Source organism: Anas platyrhynchos, chromosome Z (genome assembly GCF_047663525.1).
Source record: "Anas platyrhynchos isolate ZD024472 breed Pekin duck chromosome Z, IASCAAS_PekinDuck_T2T, whole genome shotgun sequence".
Lineage (NCBI taxonomy): Eukaryota > Metazoa > Chordata > Aves > Anseriformes > Anatidae > Anas > Anas platyrhynchos.
This window is the reverse complement of record NC_092621.1, coordinates 41,255,575-41,272,309: the sequence shown is the minus strand read 5'-3', so window position 1 is coordinate 41,272,309 and position 16,735 is coordinate 41,255,575. Positions and strand designations below refer to the sequence as shown.

Sequence of the window (16,735 nt, the reverse complement as noted above, 5' to 3'; positions counted from 1 at the left end):
CAATTAAAGAATTAAATAGCTCTAATATAGATCTTGAATTAAATCTTCGTGAATGGCAAGGAAAAAAAAAAAAAAGCATTCTCAAAGCTTTATCTCACAGTAATACTCTTCTTTTTCCCACGCTAGTTGTAAGAAAAAAAATCCAGGAAAAAAAAATTGCAAATAATTGAGGGAAATGTTGATACTGGAAGCTAGAATTCTAACACATACTGTGCATAAAACTCTCATCTTCCTGAAGGTGTGACAAACAAAAGCTTCAGACACATTGGTACTTCACAGCATGCTGTGACAAGTTTTATTGTCTTGACCCAATTCATTTAATTACTGTGAATTACATTAAATTGACAAAAAAAATCTCCTAACAGCAGTCATAAAATAATGACTTTTCAAATAGGAAAGTAATTCACCCCTTGTGCAGCTCCACTAACTTGTCGCAAGGTTCCACAAGGAAAGAAGCAGTCCATCATTACCATTGAATTGTTACCACTGTACTGACATTAAAAAAAAAAAAAAGACTTAATTCTTTATCAAGAGTTTGCAGTATGAAACCAGTTGCAGTAATGCTAAACCTTGTGATACCAGCTTTATGTCATTTATAATAAGAAGCTAGTACCAATATACAATAATTGGCAACAAATTCACAGGTGAAGAAGGAAAAGTAACCCATGAAAGGTATTACAATAAAAGACCTTCTGAAGATCTTTGCATAACCACAGTTTCTTCCTTACTCCAGAGTATCAAAGTCTGGAATAAGCCACAAGGCCCAAGTGAGAAAATTGGACCGTGTAATGTAGTGTCAGGAACAGGTAGAGAAGTTGAGACTTTCACTTACAGTACTTGTGCAGAGCCCAACATACAAAAGGTGACAGAACTGATCGGTGAGGAGGCTAAGAAAACACTGGAGCAGTTAGAGGGGAAAGATATTTAAGCACCACCAGACAAGAAAGTTTGGTGCATTTTGGACTAGGAAGTTGGTGCAGATAAAGCCACATTGAGTGGAATTCAACAATCCAGTTTGGCACAAGGTTAATACCTTAGAACATCAGGGTTTTGGTAGGAGCATCAAATATGTACACTCCACAGAATATAAAATTAATAACCTAAAAAAGTTCAAACTATAAAATGCATAGAGAAATAAGCAACGTCTCAGAAATTGTTTTGATTATAGATTCATGCATCTTAGCTTTCAACCAATAAATGGTAATACCAGAAGAAGCCCAGTGCTACAGACTTAACTAGTGTGTATTACACAGGACTATCATAATAGCACTTATCGCATGGGAGCAAAGGTCTGAAGGTAATGGCCTTAAGTCAGGAAAATAGGTATTAACTCCTAAAAACTACTAGTGGTATACCATTGAGATATATTTGATAAGCCAACTAGATATCCTTAGAGAACACTTAACATTAGTTCAACACTTACTGTGCAGTCATATAGTAAAATCATTTATAAAGCTCTACTGAAAGCTTATGAGACATCTTGCCTTCGGAAGTTTACTCAGAACAAGGTATCTTTGAAGAAGTCATTGTAACTAGAAACAAGTAATAGGTGAGTTCTTCCTCAATTCAAATTGTAGTGTGAATTCCTATTCCAGGTATATGTATAATCAAAGAGTGGCTGATTTCAACTAAGTAGTACAGTGGCATATCTAAGGTCAGAATGAGATTCATAGCATCTTACAACGTTACTCATGGCTAACTACATGTTAAGAATATTGCTTTGCAAATTTTGGTTCCAATCTTGATCGGTCTGGGATCCCCACCTTTGGAGACAAGCCAAAGCTGCCAAACCCTTGCAAGATTGGGCCTAAATCCCGTATTGTTAACTAAAATAGCTACTGAAACTAAAAGAAAATATAACTTGTGCGCTACAGCTGTGCAGAACCACAGTAATTTTAAAACCCTTTAACTTTCATTTCACAGATGTGCAGCATGGCTCTAACCCATGAGCATTTATGACTGATGCATCTGCATGAAGCTTCTCATGAATGTTGCAAGCTTCTGAACATCTTCCACAGTCACTGCATTATATAAAGAGGCACGGATTCCTCCCACAGATCTGAATTGAAAAAGAGAGAAAAAATAGAAGGGTTTTGTATATGCTAAAAAAAAATAAAAAAATATGTGAATAGCATTCACAGATATTTACATTTATCCCTACCCCAACAGGATAGTATTCATTTTACATGACTAAGAGGCAACATTTAAACTCAAGGCAAGCATGCAACCTACAGAAACTCAGTATTTATTAGCTACTTACAGTTCCAACACTGTAGATTTACAATATATATAAAAAAAAGAAATCTAACTTTTTAAATCCCACAAACACCAGTGTAGCACAGGAAAGAACTCTTGCAGCCCAGGGGATTAACCATGTAATGGAGGCTTTACACAATGACAGAATCTGATCAAGTGTCACCTTCTTAGGCACTTGAACAGAGACAAGACATATTAATCAAACCGGAGAAGAAGACAGAATTAAGTGAGCCCCATCACACCTAAGCCATAGTTGAATCACCAGCAGTTTCTGATTACAGTCTCCAGACCGCTATTCCCAGTGCTCTCAAACCAATATGAGGTACAGCTTGTAAGCAGAAAGCTGGTAAGTCAATACACAATACCTCCTGCTTTATCACTGTAATAAGATTTTATTCTGCATAGCAAAGGGATTTGTCTCAGTCTAGTACTTACCTATGTCCTTTCAGGGATAACATGTTAAGTTCCACAGCTTTCTCAAGGAACTTCTTTTCCAGGGCTTCATCGCCCTTGATATTGCCAATGCGAAAGGGGACATTCATTCTGCTTCGGTTCTTCTTCTCCACTGGACATCTGGAGAAGTTGCAAAATGTAATAGTTTTTGGTTTTTGCTAAATTTACATTTTCAGCTATACATAACTTCAGAAAGCAAATATTTTTTACCTGCTGAGCATCAAAGCCACCATTCCATAATGAAAGTGACTGTTAATTTCTGTGAAAGAAAGCAACCTGCCTTTTTCAATCAAGTATAATTAGAGTAATAGTAAGCGGAAGTCTAATTAACCCTGACATACCTAAAATTGCCCCTAATGAACATGCAGAAGGCCAGTGAATTGAACAAGCTAAGAAAAGTAAATAAACTAAAACTCGCAACCTCATTCGGGACAGTCTCAGTTGCATTCCCTAGGATAGCTAAAGACCAAGCTAAACAAGAGTAAAGCACATACAAAAACGTAGTAAATTTCCATTAACATTAGGGACTTTTGTTAGTGGTTTCAGTCCCCACTCTACATCAGTCTTAAAGTATTATTAAGAATCAGGAACATATCTCAGGGAGAAAAGAGATGTCTAGAAAAAAAATAATCTTGAATTACACGCATGGCCACAACATCTAGGACAAGCATCACAGCTCTAATTCCTTAAAATTCCTGTTAGTCCAAACTAGAAAATTTAAGATCTATTGAAAGCATAATTTCTATTCAATTACTTTGTGAAAGCAAGAATAGGGCTGAGGTGGGAGGTTGGCAGGGAAGCATTTAAATATTTTTCTTTAGTGCTTCTGGTTACAAAGGAAACATGAAGTCTTCATATCTCCCCCCAAGGGTGTGATGTAAATTCTTGCAGGGATTTGTTAGGAATTAGTTTTTTTCCCAAAAACCAGCATGTGAACTCTATTATTATTCTATTTGACAAAGGATGGTTGAGGGTTTTATTTGTTTGTGGCAGGAATTGTTTTTTGAGTTCTCGCCTAGTTCCTTTCTACTGATGTTTTCATGATGAAGAAGAAATTGAACATAATATCTACATTTGCAAATTTTCTACTTCAGCCATAACCAGGAAAACACTCTTTGAAAAGGCCTATGCTTGTAAGTGCTCTCGCATTTGAAGAACTGTAGCTATGCTATAGTAACTGGTTCTCCTTAAAGAAGCATTAGGCAATCCAACATAACTCAGTGCATGTTGTTAGTGCACAGATTTTAGAAAGCAACAAACTGCCTATGGCACACAGAGCTTCACAGAAGAAGTCTCCATCCAGCCAAAGGCTTGTGACACTGATTACCCAGTGAAGCATGCCCCGGATTAGGAGGTACATTACGGCTGGGAAGGCAGCTTCAGATAAGACTGGATTTTTTTAATTGTATTGATGACTAAAACAACTTAAACTGCATTGCTTAGTAAGATGCATACAGATCAGTTAGTGAAGTTTGCTTTGTTTTCTCAATTGCCTGTTTACCATCCTATTTGCATTGCATTTCCCCACTCAGCTTTACAGGACCACTTGCCAAAAATAAGGATTTCTTATTTGCCATAAAATGTTTTCTCGGGGCTTGATTTGCCCATTGAGGTTTATGGAAAAGCCCTCAGGATTTCAATAGAGCAGGATCACAATCCTGATCATTACAATGCCAAAGGCAAAGCTGTTCTCATTAACTAAATGGATAAGCAGAACACATTGAATATTATAATGTAACTAGCTCCTTGCTGATTAAGGTTGCAGCCAATTCAGATTTAAAATCCAAATTTAATTTCCCTATCCTAACTTTGACTCTAAAACTAATCAGATCCCAAATCTTTTGACTTTATTCTGAAGGGAAAGGAAAACATTTTGTAGTCTCAGTCATCTACTAGTTTTTAAACTTGGTGCGCATTAAACTAATTATTCCCTATCACAAAAATCAGCTTTTAGCTACAGATACTTTGGGTCCTGTAAGCAAAATACATACAACCATATGTAAAAATCAGAGGGTTAAACCTGCTTTGAAAAAACATCAGAAATATCTGAAACTAAAACATTCTTTATGTACAGTTTATGTTTTGAATACAGCTAGGTTTGATCTTCCCCCTGCTATCTCTGGAATTGTTTCATAGTTTAGCACAATTAACTGATAAAGATGCTCTGATCGACAGAGAAAAAGCAAAGCTTTGACTACTGAAGAGATGGTAAGAAAGGATATGATGCGGAATTCCTCTGAGTAACTTTTTACAAGCCACATCTCTTTTTTTGGCCTATATTTCCTCAAAGAGATTCAGTAAGCATACTAAGTAGGAGGTGTTACAACCTGCTTTTAGTACAGGCTTCTCCTAGGCTCTCACATTTTGTAAGTGTTTCTCAACTTATCATCTGTGCAGATAACTGGAAATAATGTTCTATCAGACTGAAACTCATCCTTGGATAGTTATCAAGTGAATGCTCTGCACAAATAATCCCTCTAGGATTTCACGATTCCTCAAAATTTCTTCATATTGAAAAAGTATTTACATTTCAGTTTCCATACTTTTAAAAGTATGCTGCATATAGACTCAAAGTTATTAATGTGTTTGGCTGTACAAATGTTGAAAGCAAATACAGCAACTTACACATAGAATCCATTAGATTTGTCTATGATATCATAAATCATTCGTGATTTGATTAAACTAAGTTTATCCATGGCTGCAGCTCCACCATTATTCTTTATCCATTCCAGTACCAGCCCCATGATGTAGATACTGCAACGAAAGAAAACGTTTTAGTCAGACTTAAAAACAAAACAAACAACAACCAAAAAAACCCACGGTACTCTTTAACAGTCCACAAAATGTTTCAGCAGTATAATGTTATGTTTGATTTTAAGTTGCTTGTTAAGATGATTAACAACTCAGTCTGAAGTACATTCAAAAATATGACATTTCTAAGCAGAAATGCTTTATTTGGACCCAGATGAAGTATCCTGAAATTCAAACGCTACACAAATCTATTGTACCAAACCTAACGCTTCGAACAACAGAAGTACAAGTCCTGCTGGTTTCCCTTAGCCCTGCAGAGCTCCCAAGGATATCCCAGACATTTTTCACGAACCACCAGTATATTTATCCCACAACTGCCTCTCAGTCTGGAGTTAGCACTAAAGTTGGTGGTATAAAGCCTGCAAAGCTGCTACAGAAATGATGTAGGGGGTGAATCTCAAATGTATGTTCACTAATAATGCTAGAAATCTAATCACATTCACAAACATTAAGAATAAAACCTATAATCCCATTTCTGTCTGAAAAGATCTTTTTCCCTCATGAACAGTGATGTTTGGTGAAACAAACAATGAATGTATTACATTTAATTATTCATTACCATTCAACTTTAAACAGAGACCTGGAAGCATACTGAAATCACATGTCTAGGGACCAAGTATTCCAATGCCAGTTACTCACTGCAACATAAAAAAAATCCCCAAGGCCTTTTGCCTTTGTGCTTTTGCTACAAAACTCAGCCTGCTCAAGTTCAGGCATTTCCCACGACTACAACACTTTGCATAATGAACTGTTCACAAGTTTTTAAGGCACATTTCCAACAGGTTTGTTTTTATTAATCCCTTCATTACAGATTCCAAGGGAGTACTCGGAAAGTGTTACCCTACAAGTTTCCCTTAACACCAAACTAACAGGAGGGTTTTTTTTTTTTTTTTAATTTCTCCAGGGATGTCAGTCTCAAATCTTTGAAGACTTCAGAAAGACTTCAGAAGTGAGGTTACAGACTGTGTGTTATAGATAGAAAGCACCTTACAGATTTGAGAGGACAATCCTGCCACATTTATGACAGCAGACTGCCAACAACTGCAGTGCGAAGGATTTAAGTGAAGTACAGCCTACACCCTTGACAACTATACAAGGCCACATTCATCTCTTGCTCTCATTTCCTCAAGCGAAACTTCTTAGACAAGTAAGGTTTTAAGAAGTCAGCCCTGGAGTCATCCACAAAAGCAATCCAGCCAGCTGAAACCTTTCATCTGTCTCCCATGTCAGTAAAAAATAATGGTCTTGGAGCAACTTTAAATGCAAAATAAACCCTTGTAGCTTGAAAATTAGATTTTTATAGCAAATTCATTGTTAATTTTAGCAAAGTAGATTAAGGTCAAAAAGTCAAGCTCTCTAACACCAAGAGGTTAAAGCCATTAGCATCACCTTAATTTAATTTAACACCCTGCTGAAGTAGCTTTTACAAATTCTGTTAGTATTTCCTGCCTGTTTGCCAGCAAACCATTAGAGAGTGCAAGGAAAAGAGGAGAGAAAAAAGTTAAGAAGCTTTGCCAGTTCCTTACAAAAACTGGAACAGGCATTAAGAACCAAGCCAAACAGACGTGCACCCTGCCAACAACTCAGTCTGTTACATTTTGGATTCTGGAGTACACTCCAATGTGGGTCTGTAGCACAGAGTGAAATCTGGCAAGGCAGTGATTAGAAAGAAAATTGTTAGAACAACCTTTATTTTCAGTTTCCTTGGTTTCCCACTATCCTATTAAAGTTCCTAACATACTGGGTTACAGCTAAAGCAGCAATTTCTTTTTAGATATTACTTACAGTGGTTAAAATAAAATTAAACTGCAGAATTTAATTTTTGTTTTGTTTTTCAAACCAGAGAAGCATCAGCGTTCCAGGGCTGAGATTAAGTAGAACTCTGTGGTGTTTTTTTTTTTGTTTTTTTTTTTAAATGAAAATAGCTTTGTACTTGGAAGACATGAATGGCTGGATTTAAAACCTGGCATGTGCAAGTACAGAGCATCCAAAACAGTGTGTGTGACTTGGCAGTCAGGAAAATAATCAGTCATGAAATAGAGGCTTTATCAATCGCTGTAAAAAGAAAAAAAAAAGCATGCACACTGCCCATGTAACAAACCTACATGCAGGAAGACAAACATCTGGTAACACCAAGGTTAATTCCTCTCTTAAATATAAGCCTTAATGATATTGGGTGTATTCAGCCAGTAGGGCAGTCTCTGAATGGCTGCAAGAGCACCTCATTACAGCAATACTTCATAGTGTTCATGCTGCTTTGGAGAACTCCAGTTGTGCATCAAAGTCTGAAATGACTATATGGGCACAGAATTTACTGTTGCTGTTTTTTTTTGTTGTTGTTTTTTTTTTTTTTTATAAATTAAGATAACTGTGTCTATACCTTTGCAATAATTCACACCATAGTGCGAAACAGCAGATTCAGAAATACAATAAGTACCACTTAAAATTCTACTGAATTTAAGTAAGTGAATTATTAAGGTATATCCTATGTGCAGGTATCATTTCATTTCATGCTGACACGGTGCATTTGACATCTGCTGGACAACATTAGGCATCTTACCTTTGCAAATTCTGGCCTGTATGAGAAAGGCTCAAAGAGATGAGCTTAAATATCTCCAGTATGCAATTACATTATCTCTAATCAACAGGAAATTCTATCTTAGACAGTAAAACCAATTATTTTTGAAATATTGCAAAAAAAATAAATAAATCTGGGAAAAGGTGGTATTTTTTTTTAAGATTTTATTCTTTTTTTCAAATAACTGTTTTAGCAGGCATTGCATTAGTATAAAAATACTCTAAAACTCATTAAATTAAATAGTTTAGAACAGCCTTATTAAGAAGCAGTAGAAACCAATGGCTCAATGCCTAAACATTCCAGTAACGAAACATCATTTGACTAGCTATTGACTATCTGACTACCCTAATTTTTTAAAAAAACAAGCTGCAGTCTGTTTTGCTTCGTGCGTACATGAAATCATCAGGTACATGTCAATTTTGTGATCTTAATTGCTAGCAGTCAATATAGCTTGACCCATTTTATTTCTGAATGCCAAGTCAAGAATTGGTGTGATATCTGAAGACATATGGAAAGCTTTAGCAGACAACAAGGTAAAGCAATGAGTAAAACACCTTTTAAAAAAAAACTTATGTTCTCTAGTTTCATTTCAAAATCCACAGTAGTGAGTGATGTATCTAGAGCAAGAAATACTCAAAAAATATAAAATATTACAAGGTTGTGTTTTTAAAACATTAGAACCTTTAATAATGATAATGTCGTTTATTATTTTCTATCAAAGAAAGTAGAAAAGGATACTGAGGTTCAAGTGCTGAGAGCAGTCTCTCAGGAAGAAATTAAATCTGTTATGAGCATTCAAGCAACAAGGTTAAAATGCTAAGTTATCTATTTGCAATGATAGAATCATCAGCACTGTACTTGACTAAAGGTGGATTCATTTAAGTCTGAGAACTAGATACTGAAACTTCTACAATGGAATTACGATACATAATACTTACTTCTAAAAATATTATATTCCTTATGGCCAATTCCACAGGGCAACAAAGCCTACTACAATTAATTCAGATGTTTTCACAGGAATCATGTGAAACACTCCAACGTATCAGTTGCATGAAGGCAAGCAGTACCCACTTCTGAAACTTTTTTTGACAAGCACAGCAGATGGCAGTGCAGTAGCTTTCTGAATAATGGATATTAAAAAGCAGGGTAAGTTACCTGTAGCATGGTGGAGTGTTATACAAAGAGCCATTCGCTGCTTGTGTTTTGTAATCCAGTACTACCGGGCATTCCTTCAGTGCAAATCCCAGCAAGTCCTCACGTACTATTACAACAGTAACTCCAGCACAGCCAACATTCTTCTGAGCACCAGCAAAAATCACACCAAACTAACAGAAAGAAGAAAAGAAGGAATTGAACTAATGAGATCACTAGGTGATCTTATAACTGAATAACATACTTTATACATATCTTTATACAAAAAGTGTACAACTTTATACAAAAAGTGTACAACTTAACAATGGAACAGTTTGGAGAACGTGTCAAAAATGAGCAAGTCAGAGTCAAAGATAGGCTAGAAGTTCTGATTTCAAAACCCACTCACAGCTGTAATTGTGATCTCATATGTCAGAACCATGTATCTTCATTCAACTGACAAAGACCACATTTAACAAGCTTTCCAATAATTTGCTAAATGTTTACTTCATGTTTACAAAATGTTACAAATGTTTAGTCAAGAATAATTCTCAAAGCAAGCTGTCCTATTTCACCCTACTCCAAGCAAATTTACTGAAAAGAAGTTAAGAGACAGCAATATTTTCAACCTATCAGGTATTTCAGAAGAGGGATCATATAACCCACCTGTTCAAAGAGAAGCAGATCAGGGAAAAACAAGATGAATTTATTAAGACTCTCCCCCTCCCATTATCCCCCCTTTTATCCCCCCTCAAACTGTACAGTACCTTGGAAACATCCACGGGTCTTGACAGGAAATTTGATGACATATCACAAACCAAAACTGCACCTTTGACATCGGGTACAAAGTCAAACTCCACACCATGAACTGTTTCATTAGCACAGTAATAGACATAAGATGCATCTGGATTGAGATTCCAAGTGCTTGGGTCTGGAATGTCTAAGCGAGACAAAATGAAAAACAAAGGTCACTAAAGACATATAATTTTCCTGGCACGCTGTTTTACTTTAACACTGGACTTTCCAGTGCAGACCTGGAATGAGTTTGCAGCATAAAGTAAAAATTATCTTATTAACACAAAGATACAGTGTACCTGCAAAGTAAATACACCCACACATTCCCAAAGTTTTGTAGTAAGCCATCATTAGGCTTGCAGGCACCCATCTGATTTTCAGTCCTTTCTCCTCAAGGGATTTTCATCAGGTTTGCAATCACAGATGAGAAACTACAGCCCTAGAGGTCTAAAACTGAATCTCAGATTCTGGATCTGAGAGTCCTCTACTTGCCTTTGGAACAACTGCAGCATTCAAATTCTCACTGGTAATGCTGTCTAAAACTGTTTCTATGCATCCCCAGAAGCATTTTCAGTCTGGTCCAAGCTGAACATATGGTTACCTAACTCCTATTTAAGCCCTGAAAGGGATTTATAAAACAAAGATTTGAATCTGTCAACAAGCAATTTACAGGCATGCCCTGACAGCACAGCACAGGTTTTGCGTAAAACAAATGGTTGTTCCTCCCTTCTCCACACCTCCAAAACATTAGGAGAAATGCTGCTATTGCCTCTGCTATTATTTACTCTCCCCTTACTTAGAGCTGCCAAATGGTCAATATAACCACCAGTAATGGGAAGCTGTAGGTGCAACGAATTCCTGTGCCTCCGACGATACAAGCTCATCTTCCAGGTTAATACATTAAATTGCAATTTGGGCACTAACTCATTTGGAAGATATTCTTTGCCTTTCCAGTTGCCACTCTTCCCGGTTCAAATGCTATAACCTGGACCATAAGGAAGAAAAATGAGGACAAACTAGCAGAAGTAGAAACCAGAACTCAACTATCCCTGCTCCAAGAATTATTTATTTATAACTAGTCACTACGTAGAGTATACATATAAAGTGTCCTTGAAACAGGTTTTCTCACAAGAATTCCCCAACACCTCAGTTGCAGTTAACCTTTCTCTTTCTCCTAAACAGTGGTCTTTCAAATTATGTCATGTCCAGTAACAAGTTTCAAGAGAAGGAGTTGGATATGCATTTTCTGCTCCAGAGCCAACCATCTGTTATGACACACGATCAGGAGATGAGTTTTGCAAACTCTTGGAAGACTGTAACTGAATGTGTATCACCCATCTCCAGGACCAACAAGATAAAGAATCCAGACATGCTTCTAAATTTCAAAGTAATCTCATTATCAAATGTATCTGAAACTGAACAACATAAACAATATGTTTGCAAATAGCTTAAACACCGAGTTAAAACATAACTAAAAAAAGCCTGTGTAATTTCCTTATCAATACATATTTCCTTCTTACCACTCACGTTCTGGGTTCTGCTCAACTTAGCTTCAAAATTCTTCTCTCCTGGAGACCATTAAGCTATCTAACAGGTCTTCCAGTCATGAACATGTGGCAGACAGTTTTTTCTGAGTGTTGGTCAGTCAACTGTTTAACTTGTTAACATTCAATAACTCCGTAGCTGAGACAGGCCAGTTTTTAGAGCAATTCAGAAAGGTAAGCATTCATGTGGACGGATGTAATCATCAACTTACTTGTGTAGGTTGATAGCTTCGGATGAACAATATTCACTTTGGCATACTTCTCTGCTTCTTTAGCTGCTTTTGCTGACCAAGCTCCAGTAACCACATAATCCGCATGTCTTCCCTCCTTTAAGCCAATAAGGTTAAGTGGGACTGCACTGAACTGACCAGATCCACCTCCTTGGAGGAAAATAACTTTGTAGTTTTCTGGTATATTTCTGCATGCAAGAAACATAACATTTATTTTATTTCCCAAAGACAAAGGATGCATACTCCTTGCTATTATACATCTGACTGCAACCATACAGAGGAAAAATACTGCCATCTGACTGCAACAATACAGAAGAAGAATTCAGAAGACACCTTTTGGAGAGGTTAATCTAAACGCTGTTAACTTCCCTCTGCACTGACATTGAGTATTAACTCAAGGAATAGTGCTATATATTGAATTGATAAGTTTTCTAGAAACAAGCAAGCTTTGTCTCAGACAGCTACAAATAAATTGTTGTGTAGCTCTTCTATCATAGTACACACAAACTTGAACATCATTCCAGCAGAATTAGCTCAGCTGAAATACTGCCTGTTGCTAACTTTCTGAGTTTCCTGAATTCTGAGCTAGTTTCACACCAAAGTTCTTGAAGCAGAATTCAGCTTTGAGAGCCTTAAAATTTTGCAAGTGCAACTGCATAGTAAGTTGTACATGTGGAGCAAGTGCCACGAGGAGCGATTTATACCATCACAAAAATTAGTTGTTCAAATTACTTATGAAAGCTCTGCTGTCAATAATTATAGTTTTGACTAAGAGTCAAGCCTTCATATAAAAGAGCCATGATTTTAAACTACTATGAGAACTATACATTAATTCTGATGCATTAATTTTAATACATGATATAAATACCTATATTTTAAAGTTTTTTAAATGTGTCACATTACAGATACGAAAACGGCCCCATACCAGTCATCCTAAAACACATCCATATATCTGTTAATACAATCAGTTAAGTAATGAGTGCGTAGAACACTTCTATGCAATCAGAACAGTTTTCTGCTATTTCCACTTCTTAAGAAAGTTGCTGCACTACATGAATTCCATGAAGATGAAACAAATTAAGTTACTGAGTCAGCTTATAGCAGTCACGTGAAAAGGATCTTAACCTAATAAAAACCCTTTGCTACATTCAAATAAATCAGCATCAGACAAAGGAAGACCAATGTCCTCTCCAATATTAGATGTAGTATCTAAACATAAAAAGTGCTTTCAAGGACAGTTCTCTACATGTTATAGTTGCACTAATAATAACCAAACTAAAAATAAAAAGGAAATAATTCACTTACAGCAATTCACGCAAGAGATTTTCAGCTGTATTTAAAATTTTTGTGAAATCTGCAGTTCGATGGCTCATTTCTTTAGTGGGGAAAAAAAAAAAAAAAGAGCATGAAACAAAATGCTAATAAATGAATGCAATTTTAAAAGTTGTGTTAAGCTTTAAAGATTTTACACTCACAGACCCCAAATACCCAAAGGCTCCCATTTCCAGGTCCAACTCCTAGTTCTGTTGAGCCTTCCTAAATACCCAGCCTTACACCTCCTGTCTTGTCCAGATCCATGCAAATACAGTCAATTCACATTTGTCACTCACATGACCCTACTACCCCCAGGAACAAACAAGGGGTGTATCTAAGTGAAGAAAAATATTCCCTAGAAAGGTGCAAGTTTCCTTACTCTAAAAATGTTCTTTGTTATTACTTTACTCTGTACTTGCTTCAGCAGCACAGGGGGCATGTTTTGTTCTTTTACTTTAAAACAGCTTCATTATGCAGTAATCCTAATTAGAAGTTAAGACTACTGAATATTAATTTCTTTTATTAAACCATAGTCTTTCTTCGCTTTGAAAGAGTGAACAATTTAAACATGAATCCCCATGCTGCAGAGGCTGCTGCATGTTCTACTTTTAGCAACAAAACAGTTTCACAGGGCTAGTAAAATGCTGGGCATGTTCATGCATATTTTTTTCCGCAACTGGGGATGAAAAATGAGTCAGTTATGTAAATTGCATATAATACAACTCCTCATTATGGTAGGACTGCATTGACTTACTAATGGGAAGGATGCTTAACATCAAATACATCTGAAGTGTTGCCACACAGTATGCAAAATACTCTACCTAGATACATATAAACATATGCATATAAGTGTGTAGTATGTGTAGACCCACATAAACAAATTTTATGTTATTTCATGTAAACAAAAAGCCAAGCAACTCCCTAAAGATCCGAAAGCACTAATGTTTTACTTATGATTAGTTACTTTTGTCTCTATTCCTTTGTGTTGGATTACTAAACAGCTGTCTGTGTATCATTTTATGATACTCTGGATGAATGGTAAGCAAAGAAAAGAGCGGTTTGAAATATTCTCTGGATATATGTTACCAGAAATAAGGTATTGCAAAATAAAAAGAGGTATTCAGCAGAAATATCGAGATCAAAAGCTATTATTGAGAAGTTTAGTTAAGCATCTACACTTTGAAAGACATACAGAATTTTTAAAGCCTTACCAAGAACACTAATGCCAAGGCCTTTGTAGTCCACCAGTTCTTTCTGTGCTGCCAGCAGTACCTAACAAAACAAATAAACAAAAAAATCCACAAATAAATTAAGGGAATTATCCACTATCTGAAATATTTGATGCATCATACGCATACCAACTGCTCCATAATGTAATAACCTGACACTTCTCAAGTTAAATTAACAGAATAGACATTATATAATTTAATTGCATCTGAAGGCTTGTCTTAAAAAAAAATAAATAATAATTTAAACCCATGCTTTTTGTGGAAACTCTGCATTTCAAGTTATTATTTCAATAACTACTTTTCCAGATTACTTCAGAATGACATTTAAGAGTTGGATTGAACTCCCTATCTCTTACAGAAGGCTTAATATTTGCACGTGTGCTTTTACTACTCAAGGACCTTATTTTTCTCCCATGTTATTTCACTTGACTGCTACAAATAGGCAAAGTGAGGTATTAAGGGAAACATCTAATGAGAGCATGAGGATGCCTCATGCTGACGCAATAGTACGAGGCCTGGTTTCATAGAATGAAGTCCCTCACTGTCTGAAGATGTCTTCTCTGTTACTGGAAGAAAAGAATGAAACATAGTTCTGGGTTAACTAAAATAGACAGGTTGTGCCTAGGAGCCTTGGCTTGATGATCTGTTTCTTCAGCCTTTCACGTTTCTTTCTTCCCCTGCAGCTCTCACGCATCAACCAAGCGGAATTAGATTCTACCCATCAGTTTTGCTTCTTTTGATTTCAGTGAATGCCTCTATTAGAAACAAAACTTTCTTAGCCCCTACTAAAAGGAGTAGAAGACGGAGTCCAGTGGAAAAGCCTCCAAAACAAAGGCTGTACGCACGCACCGTATGATCTGCCAAGAAACCACATGCTTCGCGTAGCTGTAGGAGCAAGCAAGCTACCTTGCTGACAGGGTCTGTGCGGGGCTTGTCAGCTGTAACAGCTGGTCCACAGCAGCTCAACCATGAACAGCTGTGCTGCTTTTTTATGTTTGAGACCATGAAATTTTAACAAGTGCATTTCATGCGCAAACACATTAATGGCAAAAAAAAAAAAAAAGGGAGGAGGGAGGAAAAAGTCAAAAGGCACATGCAGGCTGTTAGAGAGGTCTTTTTAACAGCTCGATAAAATCAAATTCTATTAGTAACGTCATCTGACAACCTGCACGTGCCTTACAACATCTACTTATGTCCTGTAATATCCATGAAGAGCTCCGTCCACCTTCTTGCTTCGGTGCGTCTGAGCATCTCATATGCAGCACCATCTCAGAGTCAAAGTGAAACAGTCAAGGCTCAAGGCTACTGCATTTTCAAAAGGGCCAGAGGGACTAATAACACGGAGTTCAGCTGTTTTAGTCCTCCAACAGTAAAAGCAGCTCTCGGGATCCTCTGGAAGAGGCTGATGGAGCAGCACCGAGGGGGAGCTCCTTTCTGCTCAGCACGGCAGAGCAACAAGTGTCTTCGCAGCATGATTGTAAGGGACGCTTATGAGGGAGAAACAGGGGCAAAAAAAAAAAAAAAAAAGCCCCTTTACAGAAATCACTAAGAAATGAAGAAGAAAGGAGCAGCAAGTGTGCCACGGCCCCCACGCTGACAGCCAGCCGCACAACCCAGCACAAACCGCCCCCTCCCCGCATGCAGCCGGACAGCCCATGGTGCTGATGCAACACCCCGCGGAGTTGAGCCTGCGCTGCGCTCTGGTATCATCGCCTTCTCGTACGAAGACGGGACACGGAGCGGCTACGGGAGTTATCAGCCGGCGGGCACCTCACGCCTGGCGTCCCCAAAACAGACAGAGCTTGTGATAAAGGGCTGTGGCGTGATGGGACTGAGAGGAAAAAGGAAAAAAAAGTGGAAGAAAAAGAGAGGGAAAAGAAGGAGAAAAATGGAAGGGGATGGAAAAAGGGGGAAAAGTAAAAAAAAAAAAAAAAAAAAAAAAAAAGATAGAAAGGGGAAAAAAAAAAAAGTGAAAAGCGGCGTGCAGGCAACGCCACCTGCCCCGCCACCGCGGCTGCCCCGTCCCGTCCCGTCCCGTGCCGTCCCCACTCACGGATCGCGGCAGCTTGGCCGGCCCGGCCCCGAAGTTGGCCACCTGCCGCCCTCCCTCCATGCTGCTGATGGCGCCGCCGCCCGCCGCCCGCCCGCCCGCTATAAGCGCCCCGCCGGGCGGCTCCCCGCCCGCACGCACCGGGGGCGGGGCTGCCGCCGGCAGCGCGCCGCCGATTGGCCGCTCGCGGCAGCGCCCCGGCCGCCTATTGGCTGCGGCGCAGGGAGGCGGTGGCGGCGGCGGGATCGGCCCCGCGCACGCCCCCGCGCACGCCCCCGGCGGGGCGCGACCTGGCGAGGGGAGCTGGGGGGGATTTAGGGGTGTACACAGCTGGGACCACGGAG

General features: G+C 38.2%; 1 protein-coding gene across 1 annotated transcript; it reads right to left on the bottom strand.

The window, feature by feature from the left end:
* Window positions 1–269: 269 nt before the first annotated feature.
* On the bottom strand, window positions 270–16,535 carry PSAT1 (phosphoserine aminotransferase 1). The gene is made up of 9 exons (XM_027446497.3): window positions 16,395–16,535; window positions 14,324–14,384; window positions 13,104–13,173; window positions 11,781–11,986; window positions 9,997–10,169; window positions 9,254–9,423; window positions 5,335–5,463; window positions 2,692–2,829; window positions 270–2,059 (listed from the first exon to the last, which is right to left on the bottom strand). Exons 1-9 carry the CDS (start codon window positions 16,452–16,454, stop codon window positions 1,954–1,956), a joined length of 1,113 nt encoding a protein of 370 aa, XP_027302298.2. The 5' UTR covers window positions 16,455–16,535; the 3' UTR covers window positions 270–1,953.
* Window positions 16,536–16,735: the final 200 nt, after the last annotated feature.

Bases quoted from the DNA above. Each gene is read 5' to 3' on its own strand.
- PSAT1 (XM_027446497.3), bottom strand. From the start codon at position 16,454: ATGGAGGGAGGGCGGCAGGTGGCCAACTTCGGGGCCGGGCCGGCCAAG. The intron at 9,424-9,996 runs GTACTGTACAGT...TCTTTCTGTTAG, and splicing joins GACCCGTGGATGTTTCCAAG to TTTGGTGTGATTTTTGCTGG. The intron at 2,060-2,691 runs GTAAGTACTAGA...TTTTCAATTCAG, and splicing joins TTATCCCTGAAAGGACATAG to ATCTGTGGGAGGAATCCGTG.